The sequence below is a fragment of the Cryptotermes secundus genome, unplaced genomic scaffold (assembly GCF_002891405.2).
Source record: "Cryptotermes secundus unplaced genomic scaffold, Csec_1.0 scaffold2726, whole genome shotgun sequence".
Taxonomy (NCBI): domain Eukaryota; kingdom Metazoa; phylum Arthropoda; class Insecta; order Blattodea; family Kalotermitidae; genus Cryptotermes; species Cryptotermes secundus.
The window spans coordinates 45,037-67,304 of NW_019735014.1; the positions used below are offsets into that span (position 1 = coordinate 45,037).

Here is a 22,268-nt window from a genome sequence, read left to right on the forward strand (position 1 = left end):
TCAGTGAATGAGTCATTCCAACTTAACCTTTATCGGACGAACATCATCATATGATGTCGTTAAAAGTTAGGGCAGCTGGCCGAACGTCATCATATGATGTCGCGGATTCCACGCGTGTAAGGTTTTTTTTTTAAATTAAATTAAAAATATAAATTGTTGTTCTATTTACATGATTTTTGGTCACCACCTTTATAAGGAGACAGCCTTCCTTCCTGCATGATCTAATGTACTCTAGCGACGTCATATGACGTTAAAAGTAAGGACAAATTGCCGAACGACATCATATGATGTCGTGCATTCCAGGCGTGTAAAGATTTTTTTTAAATTAAATTTAAAATTAAATTTTTGCTCTACTTATGTGATATATGTTCACCATCTTCATGAGAAAACAGCCTTCCCTCCTGCGTCATCTATGGTAATGTGGCCTTCGCATGGTACTGCCGAAAACATTCCGAAATGCAGAGTCCGACGTCACAGCTCACGCACTTCGTATGAACGCTAGACCGCTTCCCACGCGAAGAGCACACACAACACCTCAGTTGCGATTTAGAGGAAGCAGGCCAGTGATGTCGAGCTGCAGTGATATTCATCCCCGCAGGTACACCGGAATAATTATTCACACCTCTCCAGCCACACTGGTCTGGCAGTCCCCAAGTTGCCGATGAAGGTGATGACCCCTCGTCCACGGAATCAGAACTCCAACTTTCCTCGCCACTCTCATAATCGGTTGAATAGCAGTCCGAATCTGTGTCATTGAACAGCTGTTTCTCAATTTCAGCATCACAACTCCAACTTTCCTCGCCACTCTCAGAATCGGTTGAATAGCAGTCCGAATCTGTGTCATTGAACAGCTGTTTCTCAATTTCAGCATCTTCCATACGACGTCGTCATGTGGCCATGGTGAAGTATACAGCTCTCTAGCAGTGAATCTCTGTGCTTAGACCACGATAAGAAGCCATAAATCATAACCTCAAGCCCACACATACAAAAATCTCATTCACGTCTTGGCCGAACCCAATATCTGCTTCAAACATGCTACATGATGTCATGGGTGGCTAACCTTATATTGCAATGTTTCAAAATCGTTACAAACACAATGGTTTGACTGCAATGAACGAATGACCGATCTGGCAACACCATATACTGAGAATGTACTCCTGTCTCTTTCTAACATATTACATAGCGAGCGATTTCAGACGCCTACAGTATGGAATACCGACATGTCCCATACGATAAATAAGTTTCAACAAGAGATACCATTGAATGTGAAGTCGCCACAAGGACTTACACTGCTAGAACGCATGGTGCAGAAAATGTATGAATTTCAGGAATTTTTTTTTTTTGGAATGAGTGTAAAAAATTTTTACAGATATTAAAATTTGTAAATTAGAATATCTGATTCTATATTCTTTCTACATTAAAGGAGCGTTCATTTCGTTCGTTTATCATAAAAATGTAGAAATCACACCATTTTTAGAAACATGCTTACAATTTCATTGCTCTAGAAGGGTGGGCATTTAAATAAACTCCGTCCAGCTGCCCCTACCAGAAATTAAATGGCCCGTCCGATAAAGGTTAATAATATTGTACTGTATCATATGCCATTCATGGGTATGGATGTTCATATTGTAACGTGTCGCGAATCCAGAAGAGTCACTTCTATGGAAACGCTAGAATAGACCATTGCATAGGAAACAACAATCTCTACTGTAGTTCTAACAGGAGTCTCCATGGTTATAACAAAGGGGTCGTTGCATAGCAGCGACCAAGGTTATATAGCGGGGTTGAACGCATTCGCGCAGAGTCTTCATCCAGCCTTCGAAGAAGAGAGTCTTGATCCAGCCTTCGAAGAAGTGAGTCTTTGTCCAGCTGCCGCAGAAGAGAGTCTGCTGTAAACCGCCAGAGAAGGCAGTCCAGTATCGCCGAGATAATGTAAGCAGTAATTGTAACATTGCAAGTGGAAATGATTGTAAAGTGTGTGTAAGGCGAGCGAACACAATAAATTCGCTATATCGGACAACGGCGTGAATTCATTTGTAGCGTGACACACAAGACACGCTACAATATGTTGAACACTTGTATATACAGGACCAAATGTATTATTTCATATGGGCTACCAGACAGGACACAGGTAAGTGGTACTTCATACTTCATAAAGAAATACAATTGTACTTACATTTTCTGTACTAGGGTCAAAAGTATTAAGATATTTCTCTATTACTCTTCTTGCTGATTCAGATGTTGAGGCCTGTACTGTTGCAATGGTAAGGCTGTAATAACGAAGTTCAGGTTCTTGAAGAAACTCTTGCAAGAATGTCCAGTTAAGTGGGGGAAGGGTCCTTGGAAAATTGTGACTTAGTATTCTTAGACACTGCCTAGCTACTGGGATTTTTGAAGGTTCTGGAGTTATCTGGGATGATCTCTGCAGATAGTCAATAATGGCACGACATATGCTATGATGATGAAGGCAAGAGTAATTAGGTGGCTCTCCTCGTGCACCAGCTGTTCGGTTTATTCCACTTCGAAAAAACGTCAGTTCAACACTGAGCCACTCTGCCAACATGTCACCAGCTGCATCCAGAGCGCTGGGCTCCAAGTTCTGCAGCATTTGGATCCAGCATTCACCTAAATATAATTAAGTTTCCTTGTTAGTATACAAACACTTCATACATTCTTGAAAATAACCAGAACTGTTATGCCACATTCATTCTTTGCAAGCTACATTCACAGTATGAAACAAAATTGGATCTATTGATATACCATTTAACCTTTAACGTACGGACTTTTAAATTGCCTGCAGCTCCCTANGTACCATTTAAATCTATTGTACCTTGATAACTAGCAGTCTAGATATGTTAAACATGTTTTATACTAAATTTCAGTGTTTCATAGTATGAGGAATCACGTCAATATAGTGTCCCCTAGATTAAATGAATTGATTCAAAGCTCACTGAAAAATAAGACATTATTCATCTTTTGTTGTTTGGGCACTGCACTCTATGATAGAACATACACAGGTCCAGTCTTCAGTACAAATACAATTGTTACCACGTGAAAATCCAGATGCCAGTGCTATAGACACAGGAGGCTTAAATCCCCTTTTTGTAGACAAGGGTAAGTCTGAGGCACTATACATAAAACAATTTGGTTGCTACATACACAGAACTGATAACAATAACAGCAACCTTTCTAAATTTATTTAATTTTGAGTCATACTCTTTGATACACAAAATATTTTGAATATTACCTGGAATATAAGTAAGAACATCTTCAGGTTTTCGTGCAGCATCTACAGGTGTCTTAGCATAGGAAGCTGGAAGTTTCAATTTCTGCCGATAACATTCAGGCAATGTTTTCAGACTCATCTTTCCCATGTCCGCCTTTGACAGTACACTGAAGTAGTAAAAATGACATATAACTGATTTAAAAAAAACTAACTACATGGTATGGGGGGTTTTCCTTGAGCAATTAGTAATCATTTAAACAATCAAAATAGCCCTGACTTTATGAAACTTAAAGACTCATCACCTTGTTCACAAATGTTTGGCACTGAACCCTGTCCTGAGTCAACTGAGCCCTGTTCACATCTTTCTCTCTCTTTAAGATCCATTTTTAAATTCTGTCAGTTTTAGCAAAAGCTTTCAATCACACATTCACTAACAGGGCATGTTTAACTCTATGGTGATGCATCAAGATATGACCAGAAATCTGACTGCTCTGGTATTTGTTCTTGTGATTTTTTAATGCTTCTCAAAAAAAATCCAAGTAACCACCACAGAACACAGTTTCTTCCCCTAATATCCCTCCAAATTAAGTATGTAATTTTATACATTAGATATGCAGTTCTCACAGAACTGTTAACGAACTGCATCACTTACTAACCCTGCCAATGCCTAAGAATTTTTAGCTTCTGTTTCCTGGAACCCATGTACAATAATCCTTTATTGTCTTAGATATTTTCCTAGGTACAAATTATTACTTGGTGACCTCTTTAGAAAGCTACAGGACTGCTTTGCATGCATTTCTCACAGGATGTATACAAGATTTACTGATTACTTCATTGTGTGCATGCAATGACCCATAAACATTTCGTAAAGAACTGATTAGGTCCAAATAGCAATTACTACTTTTGCAACCTACAGTTCTTTCAGTTACTATAGTACACCTGCTATCTTTAAAAATTACAGGCCTTATGTAACACTGATACTGATGACAGTGACAGAATAGGAAAGGAAATGACAAGTGAATGGAAGAGGGAATGAAGAATTCCTGTGGAAATTTAGGTTTACCTCATAAATTGATACACACATGTTGACAGGTTCATTATAAAAGGGGTGATATGACAGTAGTTTATAACCAGAAGCTTGCACCAGCAAAGGCTGATATGTTAAAAAAATGTTGAAACTTAAAATTACTTTGTATAAAATATCCACACATTTTGTGAATTGAATCTTCTCATTTTTTTAGGTAACAATTTATTTCATTTTGGCATCTTCAGTGGCATAGACTGCTGAAAGCAACACACAACCACCCATGGATGAATGCAAATCACGATAAGTAATTCTTAATTTGTCTGTCTGTGACTTGACACCCAGGCACACAGTAAACACCTGCTTCAACATTTCCTACATATCAATCTACGATTTTTAACTAATTATTCTGTTACACTTAAATTGAACAAAAATAAATTTCTCCAGTCTCCTTCAAATTTTACCACAAAAACAATGGGGCTCACTGCATCAATCATTGAATCAGACCATCTATAAAAAATATAAATGCCAGTGAATAATCTGAACTTTCTGTGTGACAGGTTTTTTTTATTGCTAGCGGGGTGGGACTAAGTCCCTTGTACTGTGGCCACTTCTGGCCTATTGTACCAGCCCCAGATGATAGGTGAGGGTGATTGTGGAGCATTGGAGGAATGAAGATTGGCAGGGGAAACCGAAGTACTTGGAGAAAACCTGCCCCAGCACCACTTTGTCCACCACAAATCCAACTTGACCAGACTCAGGATCGAACCCGGGCTGTCGCAGTGTGAAGCCAGTGACTAACCGCTAATGGAAAGGGTTCCAACCATGAAACCAGTGCATTTGCACATGTTAATGATTTTACAGAATGCTACAAACAAAAACAGTGATGGCATAACTACACCCATATGATGGAAGCTGAGATGATGATGAAACAAAAATAAAAATTATGTAACAAAATGCAACAAAACATATATTCTGAGTCAAATTTAACAGGCAGTAGTGTAAATATGGGAAATTGATATCAAAGAACCAAAGTAGTAATAATACTGTGCAAAATACTTATAGGAACTGTTTTCAAAGTATTTGAAGTAACAAAGTAAGAGGAAAAAACTAGCCATGTAATTGTACATGAAAATTGTTTGATCATGGTTACAGAATAAATATGACAAAAAAAGAAGCTTTTACATAAATTTAATGTTCCAGTATTTACATACTTCAGTGCTGCAGAAAGGACTTCCACATCCTTATTTGCCGACACGTAACTCCATAGCTTAATAACAACTTCTGAAACCAGTTTGTCATATTCTTGTCCTGAACACTGCATGCTCAGAACACAGCCAAAGAAGTTACAAAGACTGAAATTACATCAGCAGCTATTAGACCAACATAAACTGAACAATATGCATTAATATTGATGTAGTCCTTCGTAGTCCTTAATTTAAGAGCATTCTATATTCCAGTGAATATGATTACTTTATTGATAACTGAGCTGAAAGATATATGCAAACTAATTCACTGCCAGTAAAACCCAAGCTTCAATACTGTTAACGCCACAGCTTATCATTGGATAAAATCCTAAAACTAGTTCCAGCCCCCTACTGTCCTCACAGCCTAACTCCCTGAGACTGATCTTCATGTTATCCTCCAATCTCCTCAGTCTTCCAAGTGACAACTTCTCAAGACGTTTCCCCATAAAAACTGTGTATGAATTTGATTTCCACATCTGAGCTACATGTCTAGTCCATTATAAGACCCCTGGTTTTACCAACCTAACAATGCTAAGTGAAGAAATGTATATGTTACCCACCTCAATTTCCACTTTTCTGATTTCATCACTCTCACCACCTGAAATGCCAATTTTCAGGCATACCTTACAGCCTGAGAATCATTCAACACAGGATGCCTTCTTTCATGTTACCTTTTAATTACAACTGGTCTCTTGTCTCTTGATAACCGTGGTGCAAGGGCTCTCCATGTAGTGGCAATATTGACAATCTCTGCATTGCAAAGAGATGTAATTCCCTGAAGGGCCAAAGCAGAAGACTGTCCATCCTGTTCACTTGCACACTGATTCAGAATCTGAGACAACAGCTTCACCAATTCTGGACCATGCTGCTCAGGCCTGGAAAAAATGAATACAGTCATTTATATTTTTCTTTATCAGTTCAAGAGAGACAGAGTGAAATAACAAAAGAAAAAAAAAACTGAGTCACAATAGCCAGTAATTCTGCTGATGTTTGAGCTGAGTACCTCCCAGATAAAAGTCTAGATCAACCAACCTGCTTGGTAAAATCATAATAAACGTTTCTGATTACCCATATATTCACACAGATGTATACTACTAACCCACAGCAATGTGCAGAATCCAGACATATGACTTGCATATCCCCAAATTTATGTTAAACTTCTTAAAATACAGCTTTATGCTCATTTTAATAACAAATGCATATTCAATTTTGGCCCATAATTCCATCCTACCGCAACAACGGAAGTATTGGAAACAAAGAGTTGAGGCAGCTTCATCAATTCAGGAATTAAACATTTACAAGCCATAAACATTTAAAACATAATGCAGAAATATTACCGAATTTCACAGATTTCTTTAATAGCAAGAGCTCTAGTCATGTCAAATTTCCATTCTTTTCCATATATTGGGTCCTCCATGAGCAGTTTCTGCAAGTAAGGGTAACAGCGACATTCCACTTTCCAAAGTCGCACATACAAATCAACAAGCAATGTCTTCATACTGTGTTTATTCCTCAGTAATTCAAGAGTATGTAGAATTAGATTCACATTCTCCTATAAAAAGAATACTCGGTTACAGTACACACTTGGGGATCTACTTCCCACACTCACAGTCCAATCACAACATCCAATATTGAAACAATACAAAACACAAGCTTCAAGAAGCTCTTCAAAATAAGCATGTATCACAAAAATGATGACAGCTGACAACAAAGAGACTACTGCTGCCAGATAAACGTACCAGAACAATTAGTATTACAAGTAACTAGTGTAAGCAGCACTGTACCAGTACACTAAAGTTACCATAGTCCTACATAGTACCACTACAACTGTAATGCACAAAGAGACAAACACAAATTCTTAAATTTAAATATTTATAACTGTGCTGCAATTATTCCTATGAAATGTAAATATTTCCTTTCATAGTACAGAAGTAAACTACTTAAATTTGTCTACTTGTCTGCAGTATGTTTAAAATTTCAGTAAAGTAAAAAAAGTAAAAAGTAAAACTATCCCTGCAACAGGCCATGAAGGCCCATAGGGCTGTGAGACATTGAGGGTCCCACATTGTCTAGACAATCGGTTCAAAGATGGCAGTAAGGTTGTCAGCCTTACGCGCCAGCTGCGCTTTACTCCCCAGGAAAATTATTTAATTAATTCCTGGTACTCATTTCTGTTAGAGGCTAAGTCAACCCCAGGCCCATAGTGTGGCTGGAAGAATTAGGTCAATTGAAAAAATCTAATGACCTCATAAAAACATTATTTAAATCATGTTTTATAGATAATGAATTGGAGAAAAGTTTGTAACAAGGGGATTCATAACTTATATTCTTTACCTAGTACTGGCAATTCAACTGAGAATTAGTTTTGCTGGACTGGTACGGCATATGGAGTGAACAAGAAATGCACATAAAATACTGTTTGGAAAGTTTCATTTAAGAACTCACTTGAACCTAGATACAGATAGGATATTATTAAACTGGGTCTTAAGAAAAACAGGCTAAGAAGGTGCAAACTGGATGGGGTTCAACAGGATAGGAAGACCTAGCACCATGGACCAAAAGCGTGATTTCAATTAAAAGCTATATTTAAATTACAGGAATTGACTAATTTAAATATTTATAATAAAAATTTGAAAAGGAATGAGGAAACTATGACTAGTGCCACTAATAGCAAGGATATCTTCATAGTGCAAAAAAAGAATTATAAGGAGTATTATGAATGTAAATTCTAGAGCCTCTTGTCGGGAATTTTTTAAATATTTAAACATATTGCCTTTTTATTCTCGATATATACATTCGCTTTTGCTGCTGGTGAAAAATATAAATCTGTTTGCACCAAATGCTGAAATACATGTCATAAATACACGACAAAGTACCAGCTTACACGTGCCATTGATAAATTTGGCCAAATATAAGAATAGTGTGTTGTATGGGTATTATAATATTTAATAATCTGCCACCTAATTTATGAAAATTATCAAGTGATTTTAAAAAATTTAAGTTAGCTATAAACAATTTTCTCTTAAATCAATCATTTTATTCGATAAATTAATACTTGGCGTGGTCAAAAGAAAGGAAATAAAATACAGGTGAATATTTGTTTTATTTAGATACACTTATGTGTAGTAGTTTTTGTAGACTTTGTATAAATGTATGTATACTTTTATCATCAATTGCTTATAATGTCCATATTTTAGTTATTATTGATTTATTATACTAAGCATTGACTAAGTTGTATTATTGCAACTGTTTTATTACAGTAAATCTTACTATTTGGGACTGCTTTTACAACTGTGGTGATTGTGTCACCTGTACGTTTTCCTTGAAGTAATAAAGATATTATTATTACTATTACTATTGAATAAATTTTGACTGACATGTGGAAGTAATAACTGCAAGTAATTCAGTTAACTGCAGTAACTCAGCAAGTACTCAAAAGTAATTCCACATCTGTAATTGAGTTCTGTAAGGTTTAAGCCGATATGTTCACTGGTACAAAGCATGCCTATTTCTCTTAAGAATACCAGCATTGTTATCACCATGAATGTCAATTCAGATCATAATTCTTTAAAAAATATTCACCTTCTGTACAGCCATTTTTGTTAGTCCTCTTAAAAGTTCCAGCTGTATAAATGGTTCTTTTTCTTTTGCTAGCTGGTACAGGATAAGAGTCATGACAGTAGCAGCAAAATCATTATTATTCTCCACAATTTTCAGCAGCAATTTGAAACTTTCTTGCTTTACTTCATTCTTGTCAAAGTTGTGAACAAATAATGCTGACATAAACAGCTGTAGGTGTTCATTAATAACTTCAGGAACCTTTTTTATTCTTTCCAGCCAAATGAGAACAATTGCTGGATTGCTCTGCCATGTTTCAGCCAATCTGCACATTTCTATTGCAGTACCAACCAGACTGTCAGTATTCCACAGATGGTTGAAGAGTCTGTTTGCAAAGATTCGGCCTGTGGAAGATGACCATGAAGTAGTAGTGTTCACCCAAGTAAGGATACTGGTGGTTGTTTGCAGAGCTTCTCCAGTCAAACAAGAAGGATAAATTAACCACTGCAGCACTGCACACACAAACATCTTGGTAGATATAGCATTACATATCTTCAGCTCTACAAGTGATGTGCCTGCAACATTATCGAATATAAATTACACAGTGAAGTACATAAATATGGAATGAAACTATGTTTCTATGAGACACTGTAATTGCATATATATTGTATCTATATAAATAAAAACGTAAATCCTCATCTGTTGTGTCTTGAGGTTATTTAAATTAATTTAAATCATCTGGTACTGAGGAATTAAAACTTTGTAACAGACAACATTTTACAATAAAATCATAATCCCATTCACATATATGACTGACCATCTCTGTCAACTGTTCATGATTCTTTATTCAGCATGTAACTGCACCAACCCCATAATCTCCTAATGCTTGTAACCCAGAAACACACTACATTGTGGTAATATGGAATTAAGTACTGGATAAAGGCATTCTACAAAATGTATGACACAAACTCCATCCTAAGTGCAACAAGTTATTGTAGTTCTTTTGTCTTCTTTTCTTCTACTTTACATGTTTCGGCCAAAAATGGCCATCATCAGGTGTATTTCTCTCACGTAGCTGTTACACTACATGTAGTTTAAAATTTAAAAACACCAGGTTTCTTAATTGTTCATTTCTCTGTTGTTAATAGGTTGCAATATATCAGAATTCCCTTGCTGATATTTGTCAGATATGTATAAAATCTTTGATTTACACACATCAATTTGATTTTTGAATTTTGGTATTTTTAAAAGCTTCAATTTAAATTTAAAATTTTTTAAATTTTAAAATCTAAAATTTACAGGGATACCTACTCTAGGTCTACAGTGCTGCAGCGATTACTTCTTGCTTTCAGCTCCCTGTGTGCATGCCGCTGCTTATCTTTAATATGTGTCTAATTTTAAATTCTAAAAACTCTTAAATTGAAATTGAAGATTTTAAAAATACCAAAATTCAAAAATCAAACTGACGTGTGTAAATTAACAAAGATTTTATACATATCTGACAAATATCAGCAAGGGAATTCTGATATATTGGGACCTATTAAAAATGGAGAAATGAACAATTAAGAAAGCTGGTGTCTTTAAATTTTAAACTACGGTCAGCGTAACAGATACGTGAGAGAAATACACCTGATGATGGCCATTTTTGGCCGAAACATGTAGTGTAGAAGAAAAGAAGACAAAAGAAGTACAATAAATTGTTGCACTTAGGATGGTGTTTGTGTCATGCATTGTATAGAGTGTAACAGGATGCTTAAATATAATATGGCATCCTACAACTTTAAAATATGATGTATCAAAGTTTTCATATTATGGAAAACCTGAGAAGTGAAAAAGAATAACTTACAAAAGATGACTAGATCCTTCAAATAGATTACAGGACATAAGATGATAGTTTTGGCAAGAAGCATCATGATACAGCTGCCTGTCTCAGGGCTTACAGCCAGAAGATGAGTAAGGGCTGATAAACAGGATCGAGGATCATGACCATGATGTATCAGTCGGTGGATTAATGATGCTGTGAAAGGCGCTAGTACAGTACACAGAGGTGAGTCTTCATTCTGTAAAGCAAATTCTACTAGCACCAGGAACATATGGCTTGTGCTCAGTATCTCTGTCTCAGATTCAACCTGCAATGACATCATTTGTATGAAAAGGTACATAGAATGTATGTTTTAATAACTATCACAGGGTGTATAGAGAATATGGAAGTGCACAGATAGTGGAACAACACACTCAGCACATCAAAGATAAGTCATGTTCACTGGCAAAATAAGCAAAAAAAAAAAAAGTAAAGCTATCCCTGTAACAGGCTGTGAAGGCCCACAGGGTTGTGAGACTTTAAAGGTCCCACATTACCTTGACAATCAGCTCAGAGATGGCGGTATGGTTGTCAGCCTTATGCGCCGGCCGCGCTTCATTCCCCAGGAAAATCATTTAATTAATTCCTGGTACTCATTTCTGTTAGAGGCTGAGTAAACCCCAGGGCCTAGTGCGGCCGGAAGGATTAGGCCAACTGAAAAAAATCCAATGACCTCATCGGGACTTGAACCCGCAACCTTCCTGCTTGTAGCATAGTACCTTAACCGCTACGCTACTGCGTACCCCCAGCCCCATGTTCACTGGTAACAGCTGATATAATATCAAAATTTTTGTGAATAAGAATATATGTAAACAGGGTGATACACCAGGCATGTCCAACTTCAAACAGGTTGTGATCGACTTTTTAGTGTCAAAACTGCCCCTCCTATCGTCGTACCTCGCTTTAAGCAAGAATACTGGTAAAAATAACATGACACATGATGTTTGTTGTAAAAGCAATATACATTTAAAGTGCACTCTTACCTTGTTCGTTAGTGAGACGTCTGGGCCTGCATTTCATCCACCAGCTGTTGGAAGTCAGGCAAGTACTGGGTGAGGGCCAGTTTAAGGCAATCCTGGAGATGTTAATCTGTCATGTAAGATTTGAGGTTTTCACGGCGGTGACTATGAAGAAAGCAATCTTCTGGGATGTGGCTGTGTAGATGTGGTGTTAACCGACGTTTCGGAGGAACGTATTGCCTCCATCTTCAGGGTAGAAGGAAAAATAAAATCCACAAGCCAAGAGACAGTGAGAACAGGTGCAAGCAGACTAACGTTGGGAGGGGGGAAAAAAAACAAAAACAAAAACAACAACAACAACAACATTAACAACATTAGTCTGCTTGCACCTGTTCTCACTCTCTTTGCTTGTGGATTTTATTTTTCCTTCTACTCTGAAAATGGGAGGTGATATGTTCCTCCAAAACATCGGTTAACACATCTACATGGTGCCACATCCCAGAAGACTGCTTTCTTAATCTATCATGTTGGATGTTGTTTACTCTGTCATTTTTAGGTAAGAAAAAGCAGATTCACACAAACAAGTTGAACCAAAACAGGAGTGTACAATTTCACTGCATCTTCTTAAGTTGCGAAATTTGTGTCCATGCACTAACTTCCAAAACGATTCTTGTCCAGCACGAGTCTTGAGAAAAATGTCATTTTTAAGGGTTAATATGTAGGACATTTCAGAAATAATGCACACAATTCTTTGTTTACATCCATGTTTATTTTTTTTTTTAATATCTCTTTACAGTCCTTCAATATAGTTCCTCTGCTTCTCAATGACCGAGTCCCAACGTGAGGGAAGCTTTACTATTCCATCCAAGACACCATCTTTGTTTATCTGTCAAATAGCTCGGATACTGAAGCAGAAAGCTCTTCCAGAGAGGGAAAAGCAGCCTCGTGTAGGTTGTTTCAACTTTGGGAATAAGTTGAAGTCTGGTGGACTCATGTCCAGGCTGTAGGGAGCATGAGGCAACACCTCCCAGCCCTATTGGCGCAGCTTTTCTGTTACGACATTCGCAATGTGCGGGCGAGCGTCGTCATGGAGAATGATTGGCCCAGCCTCGAGCAACTGAGGTCAGTTTCTGTGCATTTTTCTGCACAGATTTTGCATAAAGTCATGATAATATACTGCTGTGACACTGTTCCTGCATGGAACTCTGTCTGTCATCATGATTCCTTGGTGATCATAAGCAAAGATCATCATTTGTTTGACCTTTGATTGAGATCGTGAAAATTTTTTTGGTCGTGGGGAACATGGACCTCTCCACTCGTTGGACTGTGATTTCAGGTCCTGTTCAAAGTCTCTAACCCACGTTTCATCAATAGCGACAAGTCAATTCAAGAATGCTTGACCTTCAACATCGAATCTTTGTTCGAGCAAGGTTGCAATGTCGAGGCATTTCTGCTTCTGTTCAGCAGTCAAGCAGTGAGGGACCCATCGTGCAGAAATCTTTCTCTTCTTCAAATCATTTGTCAGAATTCTGAATATTGATGTTGGTGGAATCCCCGTGGTTTCAGAAAGTTCCTCACGTCTCACGACGATCTTTTTCAAGAACATCTGACACAAGTTTCACACTTCGTTCATCTGTTGATGTTTTCGGCCTTTCTGGCTTTGGATCATCGTTTATGCTCACATGACTGCCACGAAAACGACTAGCCCAGCGAGAAACTGTACTATGGTCCATAGTTAACTTGCCACAAACTTCACTTAAAGCACTGTGGATTTCTGTTCGGTTTTTTCCATGTAAAGTTTCGATCTTAATGTACGACCTTTGGTCTTCAACAGTCACAATACCTGAGACCCATGCAGGCTCCATTTCTAACTCATGTTATTTAAGAACAGAGTACATTATAAATGAAACAAAATAACACGCTTCTTTCTCAAGCCCTGAACTGTAACTGAAGTGAGGCTCACTGTTGTTGCGTCATCTAATCCGCAGTGTTGCCAACTTGTGCGTTATTTATGAAATGACCCACGTATCTCATTTTCAAGAGATGCCTTGCTCAATGGGAAATTTTCACAGATAGCAGCTGCAGTTTTTTAATCTTTAAATCTGACTTGAATGGGAATGACAAGTACCCTAAAACTGTTCTAATTTATTGGAAGTCGCAGAATCTATTTCCAAAATCTTGGCTGGCAGAACAGATTTCAGTTACGTACTTCTCTGTCTGAAAAGCAAAATTAGGATATTTTTCCTGATGGTCCTGCATATTAGGAAAGTGATCAAAAGTATTGTTTCTAAGGCCAGTCATCATTAGCTTGAATTTGCTTTTGTAGGATGAAACTGCACTCATCATCTCAGCAATGCATTTGGTTTTACCTTGTAGTTCAAGGTTCATATCACTTAGTACCTGTAAAATCAGCGAGAAATGTCAGCTCAAATAACCACATCTTGTCTTCTAACTCTGCTTTCTCATCTCCCCTGTCCTTCAAAAAAACTGTTTATTTCACTCAGCAAACTACGAAATCTCTGCAAAAATTTGTACCTACTCAGTCACCTTACATCTGTGTGCAAAATGATATCTGGTGTCCCTTCCTCATGAGTTAGATTGAAAAGCCCTCTTTGAAGTGGTTTTCCATGAATTGAATTTACAATTTTAAAAGCTATGTCCATAACAGTCTTGAGTCTCTTGCTTGCCAAAACTTGCTGGTGAATGAAGCAGTGGTAAGAAAGGAAATCAGGGAGGTCATCATGCTGTCTACAGAGGGCAATAAGACCATTAACCTGACCTGTCATTGATTTTGCCCCATCAGTAGTAATGGAAACAAGTTTATGTAATGGAACATTAGACTTTGTGACAAAAGAATAGAAAGAATTAAATATTTCCTGACCTGTAGTTCTCCCTTTTAAAGAAATCATTCCAAGTAGTTCTTCTTTGACACTGAAATCTTCAAAAACCATACAAACTAGTAACTGGTCTGTGTCTCTGATGTCTGTAGATTCATTCAGTTGGAGGGAGAAAGAAACACGATTGGAAACATCTTTCAGCAACTGTTCAGTTATGTTTCCACACATCATTTCTATTCGCCGCACAACGGTGTTTCTTGATAACCGAAGATTTTGAATAGTAGCTATGATCTCTTTATTTTTAAATCCTTCAAAAAGATTATCAGCTATTTCAAGAAAACACTCTTTTACAAATTCCCCTTCGGTGAAGGGTTTGCATTTTTTAACGATCAGATTGCTGACCTTGAAGGATAATTTGGTTGCATTGTTATAAAGTGCCCTTAGTTTCGCCATCAACTGTTGTTGAGCAGCTAATTTCGATTTAAGTTTTTTGAGCTTAAGTTTACGAATTTCACTTTTGGGTGGAAAATCAGCATCATACTTTTTGCTATGGAGAGCATTATAATGACGTTCCAGATTACCCTTTTTTTGGCAATGACACTGAGGCGTTGCATTTTCCACTATATTGAGGCAATTGTTTTATCTGACACACGTACACAGACACTTTCAAAATTAATAAAATAACGTGGGCAGAGCAGTTACTGTCCCTTTGATTACACTGAGCTCATCCCCAAACTCTATATTTGTTTAATGCACAGCAAAGCAACAAATCTCCACTAACAGTTAATATAATAATACGTCTCACTTGTTAGTTCAACGTACGAGGATTCATAGTTGATAGGAGGGAGGGAACAAAGTGAATCACATGTTCTGTCGATCACTCTTGCATCAGAACACACGCGGCTAACGACAAGTGATGACATAAGAGTTCACGTGATAAGGATAGAGTAGGGACTTCCCCACAGTTCACTTAACACAAGTGTAAAGTAATTTTCACGTAAGCTACATAAGAACAGAAAAACAGGAATGACTAATACATATTTTCCCTTCAAAATATGAATATAATCATATTATATTACAAGTGAATTTACATGCTTTTCACATATAATTTTCTTATAGGCTTATGAGATTGACCAAAAATTGTCCTGCGATCAATGTGTTGAACATGCCTGCCATACACAATTTACTGCCCATGTTTTGGATTCTTATAAGGTATTATATATGTAGGTATGTCAATAAGTAAGTTACAAATGGATACAGAACTTAAGAGTACTGATTTGAAAAATGCTTTTATTTTTCAACATAATCCCCCTGTGCACTGAGGCACTTGTCCCATCATTTCACAAGCCACTGAAAACCAGCAGCATAGTTCTTTGGGCTGCTGTCAGAACCAGGCGGTGACTTCCCTTTCTATAGCTTCATTGTCAGGAAATTTTTCAGCAGAAAGATGATGTTAAATCAGTACTCTTAAGTTCTATATCCATTTGTAACTTACTTATTGACTTACTCTCGTACAATGTTAACAATTTAAAATATACACACAAGAAAATATAAAATGAAATTTAAACAATCATTGCATAGCATGACATGCACTGACAATAGTTCAAAAGAATTGCAACATGCCTGCAATACAATACGCTAAAGAAAAGTGATAACGTGGAATTACTATTATATTACATTTATGCAAAATGTAGTTTATGCAGTTCTGTATTATATATTGTGTCTTGTTGCGCTATGGAGGACGCCCCCCCCCACCAGTGGTGTGCCGAGCGGAGCCGAAGTGAGCCGAGTCCAAGCACGCTGGTCGCTATGCAAAGTGAGTAAACAGCGGTACCCATTACGTAACACAGGACACCGCAGTTGCTAAGTAGCCATAAACAACTCCCAACAGCATTGCTAGGCTATCGGCAAACACGGCAACTAGGCAACAAGGAAGCGAGGCATTTCCCGTTGTCTGGCTGAGGGTTTATAAGGGAACTACACAGCCTACGAAGCAAGTCGAAATGTAGCCGTTGACGAAGACAGTTTGAGTATAGCAGCAGTCATGGAAAGAAGAACTGGACGCATGTGTAATTGTGTAATTGGGAGTGTGTAATACAGAGAGACTTGTATAGCTCTTGTACTGTGAATACGTGTAGACTACTGAGGACAGTGTTAAGAAATTTGTGTGTAGGGTTTGTAAAGTGTGGAAACCCATAACATTGTTGTAATTAATTGTAGCCGAGACTTGTAGGTTGTTAAATAAACCAATTAACAATCCGAATGGCGTCTTCAGTAGTGAAAACGTTACAAAATATTTCTGACAAGATTAATTATACTCACCTGAAACCAACACAATATTTCAAATAGAAGTTCCTTTGTTTCAGAGGAAAATGAGGTTTTAAGTAGAAGCAACCACATCTGCTGTTGGCAGGCCATAGGCAAATTTGGTGGCAGGGATGGATCAAACAGTATGTATGAGAACACAGGACGCAGTAGTTCCAAACTGTTCTGAGCAACACTGCAACCAAACATGTTCTTATGGACTTCTTATGCATTCATTGAACGAAGTGAACAAAGTTAACATATTGTGACATTTGGCTAAAAAGTCATCTGCTGCTAGGTAAACACATGTTGGCAGCAATAGATACGTATGCAACAACAGCAGAGCAGCTGGAAATAATGTTCTCTATGTGGTGTGTCCCAAGGCCATAACGGAACTTAATACATTAAGTTAGTGAGTTGCAAGCCAGCTTCCATCCAGCATGGATGTGAGCATGTAAGCTGAATAGTTAGCAGACGTAACCTAGGGATGCCTAGTGAAGACTAACCAAGCAATGATTAACAAAGTCTATAATAGACTGAGTCTCAGTGGGTGCAGTAGCAATTTGTTAAGTGTGTGCATTAGCTATATCATTATAATTATTTGTAGCTGTGAGTTATGAGTGTTCAATAAATCCAATTATCAATCTAAACCCTGTGTCTAGTCACTACCACATAAAAGTATGAATATTGAAGGTTATGACTGTTTTTCTCCATATTATAGCTCTGTAATTATTGAACAGAATTTGATGAAATTTGATATCACAGACCTAGCAAATGTTATCAAAATTTAACTTTTATGCATACCACTGAAATATAAAAACTACTTTATGTGAAGCTAAAATCAAGCTTCAGTGTTTTCTCAAAAACAAATTTAACCAACAAATTTCTGTATGAAATACAATGTCGATTTAATATCCTCTACTGTTATTTACTTTCCGATATGGAAATAATAACGAAAGACAAAAACAAATAATTCTTATACAGCTTGAATACTTTGGTAACAGTAATACAAACATGTGAAAGTGCCTTATATCCTTACTTTCATTCATAACCTCTCCAGATTTTAAGTACATTATTTAGTAGATAATTCAGTTGACATGTATGAGTATTTAAGTACTGACAGAACAGTTGCTGTCTGGATGAATGGACATGGAGAGCAATGAGGTAGGCAAAATCGCAAGGAACATGTTTGGAAAAATTGTATGACCTACTGCTGTTTAACATGTCCCTTACCACTTTTGTTTTTATGTAGTCAAATCGATTAGAACCACACCTTAGTTTCAGTTCTTGTCGCATTTCTCCAAGCCACCAGGAAATTGCATGAATATCTGAGGTGTGACTTCCAGCTTTTATCAATTAAGATTGCTCTGAATGAATATACCAGTTTTTATGACATCTCAGTATCAGTGGCGGCTCGCAGCTAAAATTAGTGGGAGTGCTGCTGCAGAAGCACACAGTTCCATACAAAGATTTGGCTACTGACATTAAGCTTATGATTATATATTGTATTGTACAAGAATAAAGAAAGAATTAAAGAAACAAAGACCCATTATATAAATGTTATCGATAATATCATGTGGAAGTTGGGGGTGCTCAGTTCCGCAGTGCCTATACATGGGCCGCCCCCGCTCAGTATATCAATCTGGCTAAGGAAAGGATAGCTGAGGTATCACAGTTCAATTCCCAGTAGGTCCAAGATATTTTCTCCTCCTCCACAGTATCCAAACTGGCTCTAGGGTTCACCCAACCTTCTACCCAATTGGTACTGGGGACGATCTTCTCACAGGTGAAGCTGCTGAGTCATGAAGCTAATAACTCACCTATAGCTAGTGCAAAGGTTAAGAATGGTGGAGCCATACCTCCACTCACCCATCTGCCTTCATGAGGTAGTGCTTAATTAAGCACAGGGCAACTTTATCCTTAGCCAAAAATGGTATTACACAAACCTTTCATTTTTGAAAGAAATGTGTTCCTTCAAAGTCTTTTGTAAGCACAACTTTATTAAAACAAAAATAAATTTCCGACAAATTTAAAAGCAATAATTAGAGGGAGGTAACCTGATATAATATTTTGTGGCATATCTGCTCTATGCAGGAACTGTTGAGCCACAGAGGCCTCATGGCAAGCGCGCAGTGGGAGAGTTGCAGATTATATTGGTGCATTGCTAGGTGACAGCTCTGTGAATGCTTGAATTGCTCAACAGTAAGTAGGGGTCACGTGACCTCTGTTTCCATGAGTGACGTCACATACCCTCACCCAGCCCGCTCCTACACAACACCCCCCACACTAGGCTGTGATGTCACGCAACAGTGAAGTCCGTGCCGCGACCATTGCTATACAATCGCTCAGTAAATACGTACCAACAATACAGGCTCTTTTCTGTGTGGTCAGTGCAGAAGCTATACAACGCAATCACTCAGTAAACACATACCAACAATATAGGATGTTTTCTGTGTGGTCAGTGTGGAAGGTACGAGGGTTGGAACTTTAATAGTGGCAACACTGCTGTAGAGATGCCATGTAATGGAACCAAATAATGTCACTTATACCACACATTAGTTACATACCTACCTTACCTCAGAACAAATGGACTCTCCCTTCCCACATCACACGCATGCGCAATGACGAGAAGACCAGAGCATCATGTCAGCTGGCGGTCTAATGTAGTGTTGTCATGATGTTTTCGAAAGAGGAACAACGGAGTTGGATAAATATTGAATGTGCCAGAGGCTGTACAGCATGACATTATCATGAAGGTCTTCAAGAGGCTTGCAGGGAATCTGCATTGCCTTACAGAACAGTGGCAAGGTGGGTAAAAGCCTTCAACGAGGCACGCCAAAATGTGGCAGACATGCGTCAGCCAGGTCGTCCTAGTGTTAGTGAAGAAGTGTATGCTCTTTCCGTGTTACTGGAGAGTGAGCAACACCATACGATTCATGAGCTGGCCCGAGAGACAGGATTAGTGCACATGACTGCACGTCACATTCTGAAGGAATGCCTGGGCATGAGAAAAACTGCATCACGATGGGTTCTGCATGATTTGATGGAAATGCAGAAATGGCACAACACTGCTCATAAAAACTTGGAGCACTATGAGCACGAAGGATAGGCTTTCTTACGCCGTATCATTACACTGGATGAGACATGGGCCAATCATATGGGCCATAAATGAAATGCCAATCGAACGAATGGCATCATTATGGGTCACCACGAAAATCAAAGTTAGTCAGAACCCCAGCAATGTGAAAGTTATGGTGATTCTCGCATACAAATGTGGTGTTATCCTAATGCATACCGTTCCCCAACAGCAGATCATCAATGTGCAGTATTGCTGTTCATTTTTAAACACAACCTGTGACCAGCTTTGAGAAAGAAGCAGAGACACTTTTTGCAGAACCCATCCATCATTTTGCAGGACAATGCTCGGCCACATGCAGCGCAAGCTGTAGCTGATTTGTTCGAATTATGGGGCTCGGAAGTTCTGTACCATTCACCATACTCCCCAGACTTACGCCCTTGTGACTTTGACTTGATTCCTAGGATGAAGGAACCACTTCGTGGCATTCACTTCAGAACTGTTCCAGAGATTCTTCAGGCAGTAGACTGCTCCATTCGAACTATCAACACAACAGGCGCTGCTAAAGGTATCCTACGGTTTCCACATCACTGGCAATGGGCTGTACACAATGCTGGTGACTACACTGAAGGACAGTAAAACTTTGAAACATGCATCTATTTTGTATCTGTTGTAAATAAATAGTTATCATTATTAAGTTCCAACCCTCGCATATAATGACAGTTACAGACAGAACAGAAGGGAGTATTTCGGAGTATCTCAGTTTGGCAGAAGCAACTGAAGTGGAACCAGGAATATAGAAGACTACAGGAGGTCGGTTTCTGAGGATGTAAAGTGTGACTGGAAGATTTCATGTGTAACATTTGTTGTGATTTGAAGTGCTAGTTTCTGTGTTGATATCCATTACCAAGAGCAACAGTGAATTATAAAGTGTATGTAAATCAGTGACAGTGCTGTAATTTGAGTGTAATTAAGAATGAGTGTGTAACTAAGCTGTTAATAAATCCAATGATCCAAACTAGAACCCATCATTTTGTAATGCGTACTCCCATCCATGTGACAATATAGTATATAAATAATAAAGAAGGTAAATATACACTATACATATTGTGATGTGTTGTGTAATGGAGGACACCCCCTCCCTCCCCAGCGGTGGCGTGGCAGCTCTGGCCACGGTGACGTAGCAGGCGAGTCAGCACTATGCCCCCCCCCCCCCNCCCCCGCACTGTGACGTGACACCGCTTCCTACTGTGACGTGGCACGCAACGCCGCTGAGCAGTAAGCGAGAGTTAGTGTGTGATCAGGAGTCAGTGTGTGAGCCGGAGCAACACAGTTAGAAGCTAGCAGCAGTCGCGGAAAGAAGAACCGGATGCATGCGATAATCAGGGATAGTTTGTGATAACTGAGAAGCAATTGGGAGCGTGTAACACAGTGACACTTATATAGCTCCCGTACTGTGAATACGTGTAGACTACTGAAGATAGAGTGAATAGATTATTGCAAATAGGGTTATAAAGTGTGAAACCCAGCAGAGTGAAGAGACTATTGCGAATACGGTTATAAAGTTTGAAACCCCGCAACAGTATTATAATCAACTGTAGTTACGACTTGTAGGTTGTTAAATAAACCAATTAAAAATTCAAATGGCATCTTCAGTTGCAAAACACGCTACAATATAATAAACAACTAATTTTAAATAAAAAGTAGTACTTAAAACAATATACCTATGTCAGAGAAATGGAACAAAAATGCAAAAAGAAACTGATCAGTGCTATTTAACGATAACAGACATTAATTTGGTCATGATTGAAAGTTTATAGCTGAAGTTCTGAGGTTTTGCTTAAAGTACTTTTAGCGTAACTTGATTTTATTGGAGTGAAAAACAAAACAATAATTTAACATCAGGAAAATGAGCGTTAGCATATTCTCCATTTTTTGTTATGCCGTGGTGGCAGGGGGCGTGGAGGTATCCCACAGCTACTGCCACCACTGTTACGCCCCTGCGACAGGGGTGGATTGGTTATCTCACCGCTGTCTCCACTTTTACGCAGTAGTGACAAGGGGCGTGGAGGTGTCCCGCTCTGTCACCCGGTTTAGTATGCTGCCACCATCTTGTTCTGTCAAGAAAACTCAAGTAACTTATCGATCGCTTACGTCACTGGTCCTGGCTTTAACT

The 22,268-nt window shown here is 38.3% G+C and overlaps 1 protein-coding gene across 18 annotated transcripts in view; it reads right to left on the reverse strand.

The window, feature by feature from the left end:
• The window catches only part of LOC111869229 (focadhesin), a 124,294-nt gene that overhangs the window by 34,370 nt on the left and 67,656 nt on the right, over window positions 1–22,268 (reverse strand). For 17 of the 18 annotated variants that reach the window (XM_023860576.2, XM_033753346.1, XM_023860579.2 and 14 more), the window contains 8 exons: window positions 17,035–17,212; window positions 10,902–11,184; window positions 9,080–9,630; window positions 6,835–7,049; window positions 6,169–6,372; window positions 5,465–5,605; window positions 3,248–3,393; window positions 2,177–2,625 (listed from right to left, as the gene is read on the reverse strand). In XM_023860576.2, coding sequence (XP_023716344.1) covers window positions 2,177–2,625; window positions 3,248–3,393; window positions 5,465–5,605; window positions 6,169–6,372; window positions 6,835–7,049; window positions 9,080–9,630; window positions 10,902–11,184; window positions 17,035–17,212 — 2,167 coding nt within the window. Of the gene's footprint in view, window positions 1–2,176; window positions 2,626–3,247; window positions 3,394–5,464; window positions 5,606–6,168; window positions 6,373–6,834; window positions 7,050–9,079; window positions 9,631–10,901; window positions 11,185–11,899; window positions 11,987–17,034; window positions 17,213–22,268 lie in introns of those variants that run through there. The other variant, XM_023860589.2, reaches the window with a different exon arrangement.